Raw genomic sequence first — 15,972 nt, 5'->3', positions numbered from 1 at the left:
GATAGATACACACATTAGATAGATAGTTACACACATAGATAGATAGATAGATAGATAGATAGATAGATAGATAGATAGATAGATAGATAGATAGATAGATAGATAGATAGATAGATAGTGACACACATAGATAGATAGATAGATAGATAGATAGAAAGATAGATAGATACACACATAGATAGATAGATACACACATAGATAGATACGCACATAGATAGATACACATATAGATACATATAGATACATAGATAGATACACACATAGATACATATAGATACATAGATACACACATAGATACATATAGATACATAGATAGATACACACATAGATACATATAGATACATAGATAGATACACACATAGATACATATAGATACATACACACATACATACATACATATATAGATACATACACACCTAGATAGATACGCACATAGATAGATACACACATAGCACATAGATAGATATGCACATAGATAGATACACACATTAGATAGATAGTTACACAGATAGATAGATAGATAGATAGATAGATAGATAGATAGATAGATAGATAGTGACACACATAGATAGATAGATAGCTAGATAGATAGATAGATACACACATAGATATCGAGTGTGTCAATACTTTTTTAATAGTGACTAAGGTTTTCCAAAAGCAAAGAAAGTTAGGAAACACTAGGACAAATAAATAGATATGCAGGGGAGTTAGCTGACTGACAAACAGATGGATAATAAGGAAAACACAGATATCTGTAACAAAATCTTTTTATCAGACCGTGTCAGGGATACATGAATACGATGTTTGAGAAAAGGCAATAATGATGCATTTCGGTTTACTGTCACAATTCTTTGGTAAAGCTCTTTTTGCATTCCTTTCTCGTGCCTACTAAACAGCACGCCTTCTCTGCAGGGGTTAAACACGCTGTAAGGTCATTTGTTTAAAAACAAAAGGGAAATAAAAAAGTAAATTTAAAGAGTTTTAGATCAAATCTCTCACATATTATATTACTTCCATGGTTTATTTCAGCTCAGTGATTTCCATTTTTTTATCTTTGACACATTAAAAAATCAGACACAAAAGGAAAATATAAGTGACAAGTGTGGGTTTAAATCATAAAGACGTATGTCACTAAAAGGCTTTTAAGATTAACAGTTTAATTCAAGGACAAGGAAATATTATCAACTTCAGAGAAAAAAATCAATATCAGTAGACAGTATGTCCAAATGCCGTGCTAAATACTGGCCCTCCTATTGCTTAATAGCCCAATATCTATAGCGTCTGGGATACCCAAGAAAATGTGAGCCAAGCTTTGTGTGCCAAGCTAATACTTCTTCATATGTTATTGCTCAATGTTATTTCATTCTTAGAAGGTTAAAGGGGCAGACTAGTCAAAAATAAAAGTTTAATGATTCAGATAGAGCATTTCATTTTTAACAACTTTCCAATTTACTTTTATTATCAAATTTGCTTTGTTCTCTTGGTATTCTCTGTTGAAAGCTAAAACCTAGGTAGGCTCATATGCTAATTTCTAAGCCCTTGAAGTCTACCTCTTATTTGAATCCATTTGACAGTTTTTCACAGCTAGAGGGCATTAGTTTATGTGTGCCATATAGATAACATTGTGCTCACACCCATGGAGTAACATGCATTTTCACAGATTTTCACAGCTAGACAATGCTAGTTTGTGGCTGCCATTTAGATACCATTGTGCTCACTCCCATGGAGTTATTTATGAGTCAGCACTGATTGGCTAAAATGCCAGTCTGTCAAAAGAACTGCAAAAGGGGGCAGTCTGCAGAGGCTTAGATACAAGGTAATCACAGAGGTAAAAAGTGTATTAATATAACTGAGATAAGGAGCAGTCTGCAGAGGCTTAGATACAGGGTAATCACAGAGGTAAAAAGTGTATTAATATAACAGTGTTGGTTATGCAAAACTGGGAAATGGGTAATAAAGGGATTATCTATCTTTATAAACAAAACAGTAAGCAAATTATAAAATGCTACTAACGCATCAAATATATACTGCAAATTATATATATACATATATAAACAAACTTCTAATAAACAACAGCCCAGCTAGATTTAAAGGACCATTATACGAATGAGAGCATGTCATTTTTTTGTAACTATCTACCGTGGAAATCTATCGGCTATATTTAGAGTTCTGCGGCCAAAGGGGTGCGTTAGCTACACGTGCTTTTTTCCCCCCGCACCTTTTAAATACCGCTGGTATTTAGAGTTCACAGATAGCTACAATATAATTATAATTTATATTGTAGCTATATTAGGGTTTATTTTACAAGTAAGTATTTAGATTTAAATAGGAATAATTTATTTAATAAGAGTTAATTTATTTCGTTAGATAAAAATTATATTTAACTTAGGGGGGGTGTTAGGGTTAGGGTTAGAATTAGCTTTAGGGGTTAGCGGCTCCGGTTGGCAGATTAGGGGTTAATACTTGAAGTTAGGTGTCGGCGATGTTAGGGAGAGCAGATTAGGGGTTAATACTATTTATTATAGGGTTATTGAGGCACGAGTGAGGCGGATTAGGGGTTAATACATTTATTATAGTAGCGGTGAGCTCCGGTTGGCAGATTAGGGGTTAATTATTGTAGGTAGGTGGAGGCGACGTTGGGGGTGGCATATTAGGGGTTAATAAATATAATATAGGGGTCGGCGGTGTTAGGGGCAGCAGATTAGGGGTACATAGGTATAACGTAGGTGGCCGCGGTGTACGGAGCGGCAGATTAGGGGTTAATAATAATATGCAGGTGTCAGCGATAGCGGGGGGCGGCAGATTAGGGGTTAATAAATATAATATAGGTGTCGGCGGTGTTAGGGGAAGCAGATTAGGGGTACTTAGGGATAACGTAGCTGGCGGCGGTGTACGGAGCGGCAGATTAGGGGTTAAAAAATGTTAATAGAGTGGCGGCGATGTGGGGGGACCTCGGTTTAGGGGTACATAGGTAGTTTATGGGTGTTAGTGTACTTTAGAGCACAGTAGTTTAGAGGTTTATAAACCGGCGTTAGCCCAGAAAGCTCTTAACTACTGACTTTTTTCTGCGGCTGGAGTTTTGTCGTTCAGCCACGACTCTAAATACCGGCGTTAGAAAGATCCCATTGAAAAAATAGGCTACGCAATTGGTGTAGGGGGATCTGCGGTATGGAAAAGTCGCGGCTGCAAAGTGAGCGTTAGACCCTTTCCTGACTGACTCTAAATACCAGCGGGTGGTAAAAACCAGCGTTAGGAGCCTCTAACGCTGATTTTAACGGCTACCGCCCAACTCTAAATCTGGGCCTATGTGTTTAACCCACACAAATACTGTCCCCAAGCACAAACTGCTCAGCAGAGCTAGTTGCACAGCAGGGTTGTGGGACTAATGCAGCAATTTGAGTGTTACTTTACATATGTGTTTAATTCCTTTGTGGGAGGTTAAACACAGATTTGCAGGGTCAATAGTGATAAAATGACATGCTCTCAATAATGGTCCTTTAAGCCTTTGTTTTGCAGAAGTGCCAGTATCTGTACAACTTTATGTATTATTGTATCTGTGCTTCCTACATCATTGCTTCATTCTCTTGGTATTCTTTTCTGAAGAATAGCAACGCACATGGATGAGCCAATAACATGATGCATATATGTGCAGCCACCAATCAGCAGCTCCCAAGCCTACCTAGGCATGCTTTTCAACAATGGACACCAAGAGAACAAAACAAATTAGATAATAGAAGTAAATTGGAAAGTTGTTTAAAATTGCATATTTTATCTGAATCATGAAAGAAAACATTTGGGTTTCATGCTTCTTTAATAAAACATGCCTGAAAAATGCACTGACTCTCTAGGTTGGTGAGTGCACGTGCGGGTTCTAGAATGGAAGAAAAAACAAAATAAAACAGAAGTTGCATATTTCTAGGAATAGACTGTAGCAGGTATCATTTAGCCATAGTGGTGCGTTCTACTGAATCTAGTCCCTCTTGGTCTTAGGTCTAAAGGATTTACCAAGGCAATGTCACGTTGCACAACAGAAAACAAAATATAATAAAAAAAATACCAGCCTAGCATAATCATCTAAGTGTTCATTATCCCTATCTCCTTCACCATTCGCACCTAGCAATCATACTAATGAGAGCGTTTCAAAGCTGACGTAGGGTCTTTTAATGCACCGCGTGCTCCATAATTATAGTCGCACTTCCAAGCTTTTTTTCCCTGACTCTGTAAACAATTTTTAGGTTATTAATAAATGTAAAAAAAACATTAAAATGATTAACTGCTCTCATATGAGAAATGTTTCATTCATTAAATTGAAAGGCATGTAAACATCATTAATATTTAATAGTCTCTGTTCTGCCATAGTGTTCTACTCATGGAAGGATAAATAATAATTTTGGCATTGTATGGTTTTCTATCATCTATCTATCTATCTATCTATCTATCTATCTATCTAATCTAAAGTGTATAATTTTTTTATTGTTTCTGATTATAGAGTGTAAATATATTAATTAAAGATATAATATTAACTATATATATATATATATATATATATAGTTAGTATGTGTATCTCTATCTATTTATCTATCTATCTATCTATCTATCACAATATACATGCCATCATAACAATGTGAGTGTTGCAGAATGTATTGGTAACTTTTAAATGTATTTACGCTCTATAGTGTGAAGAGATACAAAGATTTGTTTTATAAACGTTCTATTAGATAGTATACTCTTCAAAAAAGGGACCCCTTACCCTTATACAGAAATGTGTTTTTCTTTACAATTACCTTAAAATTAGACTGAATTATGCAAAATGATAAGCCCAGGTGTTATGGAAATGAATACCATAAAAGCAGCATAATGTAGGAGTGTATATCAGCATCTAAATTATATGGTAAAACAGTTTGCATATTAATAAGGTGCAATAAATGGATAATGCCATTGGCGCACCTCCGGTTATGTGTCACTTATCTATGCTATATAAAGACCGCTGCTGATAGAAGGATACTGTTTGTTGCTGACAGGTTGCACAGAGTTGGCAGAAGCGAAAGAGAGATTTGAAGCCTGCCATGTCGGTGTTGAATGTAGTCCCCTTCATGAAGCCGATATACACGCGCTCACCGCGGCAGCAGAGACGCCACACGCTGCCAGCCAGTGAGTTCCGCTGTCTTTCACCTGAGGACGCAGTCAGCGTTTTTGAGATTGAGAGGGAAGGTAAGAGAGAAATAAGCAATTCCTTCTTTATCAATCCTGATATTGCTTCCCTTTAACCCCTTTGTGGCAATGCATTATGTGACAAAGAGCTGCAACCCTCTTTGTCATCCAAGTATAGAAGTCAAAATTAAACTTTCATTATTCAGAGTGCACACAATTTTAAACAACTTTGCAATTCACTTGTTTTATCTGAATGTGCACAATATTTTACATGTACACTTTATCATACACTAGGTCTTACTGAGCATGTGCAGAATATATGTATATGCATTCTGTAATTGGCTGATGGCTGTCACATGATGCAGTGAGAAAGAAAATTGACCTAACTGAAATTTGACAGAAAAAAAAAAATCTACTGCTCATTTGAAATTCAAACAAAGTGCCTTTGTGTTGTGTTTGTATTGTGCATTTATTTATTATATGAGTCTACTGTGTTTAATAGTCCTTTACGTCAAAATGGTTTTGTTATTTAAAGGGACATAAAACCCACATGGTTTCTTTCATGATTCAGGTAGAGAATACAATTTTAAACAACATTCCAATTTACTTCTATTATATAATTTGCTTCATTATACAGCTATCCTTTGTTGAAGAAATAGCAATGCACATGGTAAGCCAATCACACAAAGCATCTATGTGCAGTCACCAATCAGCACCTTCTGAGCCTATTTAGATATGCTTTTCAACAAAGGATATCAAGGGAATGAAGCAAATTAGATAACAGAAGTAAACAGGAAAGTTGTTTAAAATTGCATTCTCTTTCTGAATCATAAAAGAAAAAATGTGGGTTTCATGTCCTTTTAAACAGACATAGGGGGACGTAAAAGGCAACTTTAAACTTTCATGATCCAGATCGATTACACAGTTTTAAAAGGACTGTCCAACCAATATTGTAATTCACATGGGTGCCTTTCAGTTTTCAATAGAAGCATTTTTGAAATATAGATGTATTAGCAAAAATGCTTCTAATTCAACTTATAGCTGTTCCAAAGAGTACTTAAGTATGCACCGTGCACCAGCATTTTAAACACAGCACTTGGTCAGAGAGCCTAAGGTACTTATATCATCTGGTAATGACTCATTTTGTTAATTGCTGACATGATGCAAGCCCCACTGGTGCTCTGAGCAGCTGCAGTATTTAAAATGCTGGTGCACAGATAATATCTAGCTATGCTTCATATGCACGTGCAGAGAAAAATGCTAACACTAAACAGTGATAACTTTACTAGAAGCATTTTTGCCAATGCATTTATATTGCAAGTATGTTTCTATTCATAGATTTAATTAATCTATGTGCATTTAAATTTTGACTGGAATGTCCCTTTAAGAGTCTAGAATCTAGTTTGCTCTTGGTATCCTTAGATGAAAAGCATACTTAGGTAGGCTCAGGATCAGCATTGCACTACTTGTAGCTAGCTGCTGATTGGTGGCTACACACAGGTGCCTTGTCAATGGCTCACCTGATGTGTTCACTTAGCTCCCATTTTAGTGCTGCTCTGGAACTGACTTTATTTATGTGTTTAACACCACTGGTGTTAAATGCCCCTGTTGGTATTCATCGATGTCTGTCGGACATGATCTGCTGAGCGGTTCATGTCAGGCAGAACGATGATAGATTTTTCATTTTCGATCATGTAGAGGAGAGTTACAGTCCACAAATGCATGGGAGTTGTTCTAATCATCCAATAAGCAACTAATCCCTACGGATGATTTATACACAAACATAAATTTTCTGTTAAACTAAATACAAATGTATACAGCTTTACCTTTTTTTTTTTTTAAACTATTTTTAAAAAACATATTGTTGCTCTTTTATATATATTTTTTTAACATTTAAGAAGCATGAAACCCCCAAAATTATTTCATGATTCAGATTTTTGCAATTTCTTTTAATAACTTTGCAATTTACTTCTATTATCTAATTTGCTTTGTTACTTTTGGTATCCTTTGTTGAAAAGCATACCTAGGTAGGGTCAGGAGCTTGAGCTAGCTGCTGATTGGTAGCTGTACATATATACCTTTTATGATTGTCTGTCAAAAGCACTGAGAAAAGGGGGCAGTCTGCAGAGGCTTAGATCACAGAGGTAAAAAGTGTATTAATATAACTTAGATAAGGAGCAGTCTGTAGAAGCTTAGATACAAGGTAATCACAGAGGTAAAAAGTGTATTAATATAACTGAGATAAGGAGCATTCTGCAGAGGCTTAGATACAGGGTAATCACAGATGTAAAAAGTATATTAATATAACTGAGATAAGGGGCAGTCTGCAGAGGGTTAGATACAGGGTAATCACAGAGGTAAAAAGTGTATTAATATAACTGAGATAAGGAGCAGTCTGCAGAGGCTTAGATACAGGGTAATCACAGAGGTAAAAAGTATATTAATATAACTGAGATAAGGGGCAGTCTGCAGAGGCTTAAATACAGGGTAATCACAGAGGTAAAAAGTATATTAATATAACTGAGATAAGGAGCAGTCTGCAGAGGGTTAGATACAAGGTAATCACAGAGGTAAAAAGTATATTAATATAACTGAGATAAGGAGCAGTCTGCAGAGGCTTAGATACAGGGTAACCACAAAAGTAAAAAGTGTATTAATATAACTGAGATAAGGGGCAGTCTGCAGAGGCTTAAATACAGGGTAATCACAGAGGTAAAAAGTATATTAATATAACTGAGATAAGGGGCAGTCTGCAGAGGGCTAGATACAAGGTAATCACAGAGGTAAAAAGTATATTAATATAACCGAGATAAGGAGCAGTCTGCAGAGGCTTAGATACAGGGTAACCACAGAAGTAAAAAGTGTATTAATATAACTGTGTTGGTTATACAAAACTGGGGAATGGGTAATAAAGGGATTATCTATCTTCTTAAACAAGAACAATTCTGGAATAGACTGTCCCTCTTTAACAGCTATTATGGCATTTTTTTAATGTTGGTTCTTTCAAATGAGCTGTGATGAGATATATTTCTAAAGTGAAAGGGTGATAAGGAGCAAAATAGGGATGAGACACTTTCAGATGAGGGGCTGCATGTACCTGTGTGGTGCAGGGGATATAAGACTTTCAGATGAGGGGCTGCATGTACCCATGTGGTACATGGGATGAGACACTTTCAGATGAGGGGCTGCATGTACCTATGTGGTGCAGGGGATGAGACACTTTCAGATGAGGGGCTGCATGTACCTGTGTGGTGCAGGAGATGAGACACTTTCAGATGAGGGGCTGCATGTACCTATGTGGTGCAGGGGATGAGACACTTTCAGATGAGGGGCTGCATGTACCCATGTGGTGCAGGGGATGAGACACTTTCAGATGAGGGGCTGCATGTACCTATGTGGTGCAGGGGATGAGACACTTTCAGATGAGGGGCTGCATGTACCTATGTGGTGCAGGGGATGAGACACTTTCAGATGAGGGGCTACATGTACCTGTGTGGTGCAGGGGATGAGACACTTTCAGATGAGGGGCTGCATGTACCTGTGTGGTGCAGGGGATGTGAGACTTTCAGATGAGGGGCTGCATGTACCTATGTGGTGCAGGGGATATAAGACTTTCAGATGAGGGGCTGCATGTACCCATGTGGTACAGGGGATGAGACACTTTCAGATGAGGGGCTGCATGTACCTATGTGGTGCAGGGGATGAGCCACTTTCAGATGAGGGGCTGCATGTACCCATGTGTTGCAGGGGATGAGCCACTTTCAGATGAGGGGCTGCATGTACCTGTGTGGTGCAGGGGATGTGAGACTTTCAGATGAGGGGCTGCATGTACCCATGTGGTGCAGGGGATGAGACACTTTCAGATGAGGGGCTGCATGTACCTGTGTGTGTAGGGGATGAGACACTTTCAGATGAGGGGCTGCATGTACCTATGTGGTGCAGGGGATAAGACACTTTCAGATGAGGGGCTGCATGTACCTGTGTGGTGCAGAGGATGAGACACTTTCAGATGAGGGGCTGCATGTACCTGTGTGGTGCAGGGGCTGTAAGACTTTCAGATGAGGGGCTGCATGTACCTATGTGGTGCAGGGGATATAAGACTTTCAGATGAGGGGCTGCATGTACCTGTGTGGTGCAGGGGATGAGCCACTTTCAGATGAGGGGCTGCATGTACCTGTGTGGTGCAGGGGATGAGCCACTTTCAGATGAGGGGCTGCATGTACCTGTGTGGTGCAGGGGATGAGCCACTTTCAGATGAGGGGCTGCATGTACCTGTGTGGTGCAGAGGATGAGACACTTTCAGATGAGGGGCTGCATGTACCTGTGTGGTGCAGGGGATGAGACACTTTCAGATGAGGGGCTGCATGCACTTGTGTGGTGCAGGGGATAAGACACTTTCAGATGAGGGGCTGCATGTACCTATGTGGTGCAGGGGATATAAGACTTTCAGATGAGGGGCTGCATGTACCTGTGTGGTGCAGGGGATGAGCCACTTTCAGATGAGGGGCTGCATGTACCTGTGTGGTGCAGGGGATGAGACACTTTCAGATGAGGGGCTGCATGTACCTGTGTGGTGCAGGGGATGAGACACTTTCAGATGAGGGGCTGCATGTACCTGTGTGGTGCAGGGGATGAGACACTTTCAGATGAGGGGCTGCATGTACCTGTGTGGTGCAGGGGATATGAGACTTTGAGATGAGGGGCTGCGTGTACCTATGTGCTGCAGGGGATGCAAGACTTTCTGATGAGGGGCTGCATGTACCTGTGTGGTGCAGGGGATATGAGACTTTGAGATAAGGGGCTGCATGTACCTATGTGGTGCAGGGGATAAGACACTTTCAGATGAGGGGCTGCATGTACCTGTGTGGTGCAGGGGATGAGACACTTTCAGATGAGGGGCTGCATGTACCTGTGTGGTGCAGGGGATATGAGACTTTGAGATGAGGGGCTGCGTGTACCTATGTGCTGCAGGGGATGCAAGACTTTCTGATGAGGGGCTGCATGTACCTGTGTGGTGAAGGGGATATGAGACTTTGAGATGAGGGGCTGCATGTACCTATGTGGTGCAGGGGATAAGACACTTTCAGATGAGGGGCTGCAAGTACCTGTGTGGTGCAGGGGATGTGAGACTTTCAGATGAGGGGCTGCATGTACCCATGTGGTGCAGGGGATGAGCCACTTTCAGATGAGGGGCTGCATGTACCTGTGTGGTGCAGGGGATGAGCCACTTTCAGATGAAGGACTGCATGTACCTATGGGGTGCAGGGGATGTGAGACTTTTAGATGAGGGGCTGCATGTACCTATGTGGTGCAGGGGATGAAACACTTTCAGATGAGGGGCTGCATGTACCTATGTGGTGCAGGGGATGAAACACTTTCAGATGAGGGGCTGCATGTACCTGTGTGGTGCAGGGGATGAGACACTTTCAGATGAGGGGCTGCATGTACCTGTGTGGTGCAGGGGATGAGACACTTTCAGATGAGGGGCTGCATGTACCTGTGTGGTGCAGGGGATGAGACACTTTCAGATGAGGGGCTGCATGTACCTGTGCGGTGCAGGGGATAAGACACTTTCAGATGAGGGGCTGCATGTACCTGTGCGGTGCAGGGGATGAGACACTTTCAGATGAGGGGCTGCATGTACCTGTGCGGTGCAGGGGATAAGACACTTTCAGATGAGGGGCTGCATGTACCTGTGTGGTGCAGGGGATAAGACACTTTCAGATGAGGGGCTGCATGTACCTGTGTGGTGCAGGGGATGATACACTTTCAGATGAGGGGCTGCATGTACCTGTGTGGTGCAGGGGATATGAGACTTTGAGATGAGGGGCTGCGTGTACCTATGTGCTGCAGGGGATGCAAGACTTTCTGATGAGGGGCTGCATGTACCTGTGTGGTGCAGGGGATATGAGACTTTGAGATGAGGGGCTGCATGTACCTATGTGGTGCAGGGATAAGACACTTTCAGATGAGGGGCTGCAAGTACCTGTGTGGTGCAGGGGATGTGAGACTTTCAGATGAGGGGCTGCATGTACCCATGTGGTGCAGGGGATGAGCCACTTTCAGATGAGGGGCTGCATGTACCTGTGTGGTGCAGGGGATGAGCCACTTTCAGATGAAGGACTGCATGTACCTATGTGGTGCAGGGGATGTGAGACTTTTAGATGAGGGGCTGCATGTACCTATGTGGTGCAGGGGATGAAACACTTTCAGATGAGGGGCTGCATGTACCTATGTGGTGCAGGGGATGAAACACTTTCAGATGAGGGGCTGCATGTACCTGTGTGGTGCAGGGGATGAGACACTTTCAGATGAGGGGCTGCATGTACCTGAGTGGTGCAGGGGATGAGACACTTTCAGATGAGGGGCTGCATGTACCTGTGTGGTGCAGGGGATGAGACACTTTCACATGAGGGGCTGCATGTACCTGTATGGTGCAGGGGATGAGACACTTTCAGATGAGGGGCTGCATTTACCTATGTGGTGCAGGGGATGAGACACTTTCAGATGAGGGGCTGCATGTACCTGTGCGGTGCAGGGGATAAGACACTTTCAGATGAGGGGCTGCATGTACCTGTGTGGTGCAGGGGATAAGACACTTTCAGATGAGGGGCTGCATGTACCTATGTGGTGCAGGGGATGAGACACTTTCAGATGAGGGGCTGCATGTACCTGTGTGGTGCAGGGGATGAGCCACTTTCAGATGAAGGACTGCATGTACCTATGTGGTGCAGGGAATGTGAGACTTTTAGATGAGGGGCTGCATGTACCTATGTGGTGCAGGGGATGAAACACTTTCAGATGAGGGGCTGCATGTACCTATGTGGTGCAGGGGATGAAACACTTTCAGATGAGGGGCTGCATGTACCTGTGTGGTGCAGGGGATGAGACACTTTCAGATGAGGGGCTGCATGTACCTGTGAGGTGCAGGGGATGAGACACTTTCAGATGAGGGGCTGCATGTACCTGTGTGGTGCAGGGGATGAGACACTTTCAGATGAGGGGCTGCATGTACCTGTGTGGTGCAGGGGATGAGACACTTTCAGATGAGGGGCTGCATGTACCTATGTGGTGCAGGGGATGAGACACTTTCAGATGAGGGGCTGCATGTACCTGTGCGGTGCAGGGGATAAGACACTTTCAGATGAGGGGCTGCATGTACCTGTGTGGTGCAGGGGATAAGACACTTTCAGATGAGGGGCTGCATGTACCTGTGTGGTGCAGGGGATGAGACACTTTCAGATGAGGGGCTGCATGTACCTGTGTGGTGCAGGGGATGAGACACTTTCAGATAAGGGGCTGCATGTACCTGTGTGGTGCAGGGGATGAGACACTTTCAGATGAGGGGCTGCATGTACCTGTGTGGTGCAGGGGATGAGACACTTTCAGATGAGGGGCTGCATGTACCTGTGTGGTGCAGGGGATGAGACACTTTCAGATGAGGGGCTGCATGTACCTGTGTGGTGCAGGGGATGAGACACTTTCAGATGAGGGGCTTCATGTACCTGTGTGGAGCAGGTTATAAAACAGGGGCACCAAAAACAATAAGGAAGTGCATCTGAACACCACCAGTGATGAATGAATGAGGAATTTTGATTATGTTGAAAAGTAATAATACATTTTCATACTTTGCTATTTACAATCAATGAGTTAAATAATCTCATTTTACTTTAACCTCTTAAGGACATATGACGGAATTTTTCCGTCATAAAACAATTGAGCAAACTGAAAGCTGTGTCCTTAAAGGGTTAAACCCAAAAGAAAAGCTCCAGCAGAGCTTAATAGTAAACACCTTGATTGTAAGTTCTCCTAGTGACGTGAGGTTTGTTCCCACAGCATTTATAGCTCCTTTACTCAGTGCTGCAGAATATGCTGGAGGTTTGTTAATAAACAATGATGCTAAAACAGGATAAAATATATATACTTGCGCATTTACTCCTTTGCAGGAGTTAAACACATATACCTGAAAGGCACAGTGCAATAATACAATGTTCTAACACAACAGCATTTTCTTTTTGTACTTTTATATACTTTTAAAGATATGGCCTCTGACAAGCTAGATCAATGTTTCCCAAACGTGGTTCTCACGTACCCCCAACAGGCCAGGTTTTCATTATCGCTGAACTAGTGCACAGGTGAAGTAATCAGCTGATCAGTAACCATAGTTACTAACAGGCTCTCACCCATAAGCTGATTATTTCACCTGTGCACTAGTTCAGCGATAATGAAAACCAGGCCTGTTGAGGGTAAATGAGGGCCATGTTTGGGAAACACTGGGCTAGATCACCCACAGACTAATAAAAAAAAAGCAGTGCTCTATGGCTCCTGGGCGGTACATTAACTTTGGGTTTAACCCCTTTGAGGAGGTTAAACACATATCATTGCTTGTTCGCTAGTGCTAATATTGCATGTACTGACTTCTAGGTAACTCCACGGGCGTGAGAACAATGTAATCTAATGTTACACATGAACTAACTAGCTTCCAAAAGATGTGGAAAACAGCACACTTTTCTTCTGTCAAGGGGCATGGAATATCAGATTTGCCAAATCCACTTGTACATCAAAACAGAATGATTCCAGCCTCCAAATTCAATAAAAGACCTTTATTGTTCGATGCAGAGTCCCAGAACACACCCTGCACCCTTTAGTTGTGAAAAAAAATCAAAATGCATTCAGATAAGAGGCGGCCTTCAAGGTCTAAGAAATTAGCATATGAACCTCCTAGGTTTAGCTTTCAACTAAGAATACCAAAAGAAAAAAGCAAAATTGATGATAAAAGTAAATTGGAAAGTTGTTAAACTTTCATGATTGAAATAGGGCATGTCATTTTAAATTTTGACTATACTGGTCCTTTAAGTTAATGCACTATTCCCAGTAGAGATTGCTTAGATCAGTGAGGAGCTCCTGAATCCTGATTGGTCACAGCAAGTGAGACCAAGTAAACATACTTGAGAGTTTTCAAGGAGTCTATCTGTGGACTGCAGTAAATTAGCAAAATTCCTACACATTTACCTACAATTACCATTTTAAATGATTTATTATTTTTGTTGCTGCAAATTTAGCTCTTGTTACAGACCTATACAATTTATATATACAAAAGAATGGCCCTGTCACACAACAAAACACATCAGATGGAATTAGGGCAAAGGCTCATTAGCAGGAAAATGTCAGCAATACAGCTTGCAATCAGCACTTTAGTGAACAGGCACCACATTACAGTGACATAGATCTGCTTTTAGTAAGACTTTCATTTCAGGTACGGTAAAGTAAAAATTAAACAATTGGATTGAGTAGAGAATTAAATTTTAAACATCTATGCAGTTTATTTCTCTTGTCAATTCTGCCTAGTTTTCTTGGTATAGTTTGTCGCTGCTGCCATAAACTGCTAAAAACAAGTGCATGCTACTAAGCTACCTAGCTTTACTCTTCAACAAAGCATACCAAGAGAACAAAACAAAATTCTCTTGGTATCTTTATTTGAAATGCAAGAATTTAAGTTTAGATGCCGGCCCATTTTTGGCGAACAACCGAACAACAAAAGTGCTGTCCAGAGCACTGAACCAAACAAAAAGCTTAAATGCCTTCTTTTTCAAATAAAGATAGCAAGAGAACAAAGAAAAAATTAAAATAGGATTAAATTAGAAAGTTGCTTAAAATTGCCTGCTCTATCTGAATCACAAAAGAAAAATGTTGGGTTCAGTGTCCCTTTAAGATATTGTTCTCATTGCCTTGCTTACTACCTCTTTCTACGTAAACCTTTTGCTTTTACCTCCCTCGTCGCATCTCTTAAAGTTACTATTTAAGTCTCTCTGTGTTCAATGTTCCGCTCTTCAATTGCTACAACTTGTAAAAAGTGTTATTCACTATATTTAACCAGTTTTTTTATTAAATTGCTCATTGTAACAACTAATTACTCAATCTCTCTCCCCCTACAGCTTTCATCTCTGTGTCCGGTGAGTGTCCACTCCATTTGGATGAAGTCAGACACTTCCTGACCCTCTGTCCAGAGCTATCTCTTGGCTGGTTTGAGGAGGGACGGCTTGTAGCATTCATCATTGGATCACTGTGGGATCAGGACAGACTTGGCCAGGTAACTGCATTATGGTGGAGATGATACCATCCCTCACCCACAATGTTACTATAGATGACCTAGAAGGTTGGTTTCTCACAGTCCCCTTCTTCTCTTATAGGACGCCCTCACGCTCCACAAGCCCCATGGTTCCTCTGTGCACATCCATGTCCTGGCTGTTCACCGCACTTTTCGCCAGCAGGGCAAGGGCTCAATCTTGCTTTGGCGTTACCTCCAGTATCTACGATGCCTGCCCTATGCCCGTCGTGCCGTTCTCATGTGTGAAGATTTCTTGGTTCCTTTCTACTCTAAGTGTGGCTTCAAGGCTGTGGGCCCCTGTGACATCACCATCGGACCCATGGCCTTCATTGAGATGCAGTACCCTGTTAGAGGTCACGCCTTCATGCGCAGGAACAGCGGTTGCTAGCATCAAACCTCAAGTTCTATGAACCCCTTCTCTGCTAGAGATTATTTAGCAACCAAGGGGTTAAATAAATAACCTGGGCTTCTTAATTGTTATCTTTAGTAAACTTGCTGAAGGGGTTAATCATTTGCATTGCACATCCTTAAACAATCACTGTGGGAACCAAACCAATGCACTGTTCACCTCTTCTGGAAAAAAACGATAAAAGAAGCCCTTAATGAATTGGTTCTCTCTGTATAAAGATCATTCCCGCTCACTCCTGTCATTTTCTTCTTTGTATAAAAACCTAATTTCTGGAACATAATAAATCTACTGTTGTTTTTTTTAA

The 15,972-nt window shown here is 41.4% G+C and overlaps 1 protein-coding gene across 1 annotated transcript; it reads left to right on the top strand.

Moving 5' to 3' along the window:
• Window positions 1-5,025: 5,025 nt before the first annotated feature.
• Window positions 5,026-15,647, top strand: LOC128643974 (serotonin N-acetyltransferase-like). The gene is made up of 3 exons (XM_053696742.1): window positions 5,026-5,211; window positions 15,087-15,241; window positions 15,342-15,647. Exons 1-3 carry the CDS (start codon window positions 5,067-5,069, stop codon window positions 15,645-15,647), a joined length of 606 nt encoding a protein of 201 aa, XP_053552717.1. The 5' UTR covers window positions 5,026-5,066.
• The last annotated feature ends 325 nt before the right edge of the window (window positions 15,648-15,972 follow it).

Source organism: Bombina bombina, chromosome 1, assembly GCF_027579735.1.
Source record: "Bombina bombina isolate aBomBom1 chromosome 1, aBomBom1.pri, whole genome shotgun sequence".
Lineage (NCBI taxonomy): Eukaryota > Metazoa > Chordata > Amphibia > Anura > Bombinatoridae > Bombina > Bombina bombina.
This window is presented reverse-complemented; position numbering and strand designations above follow the sequence as displayed.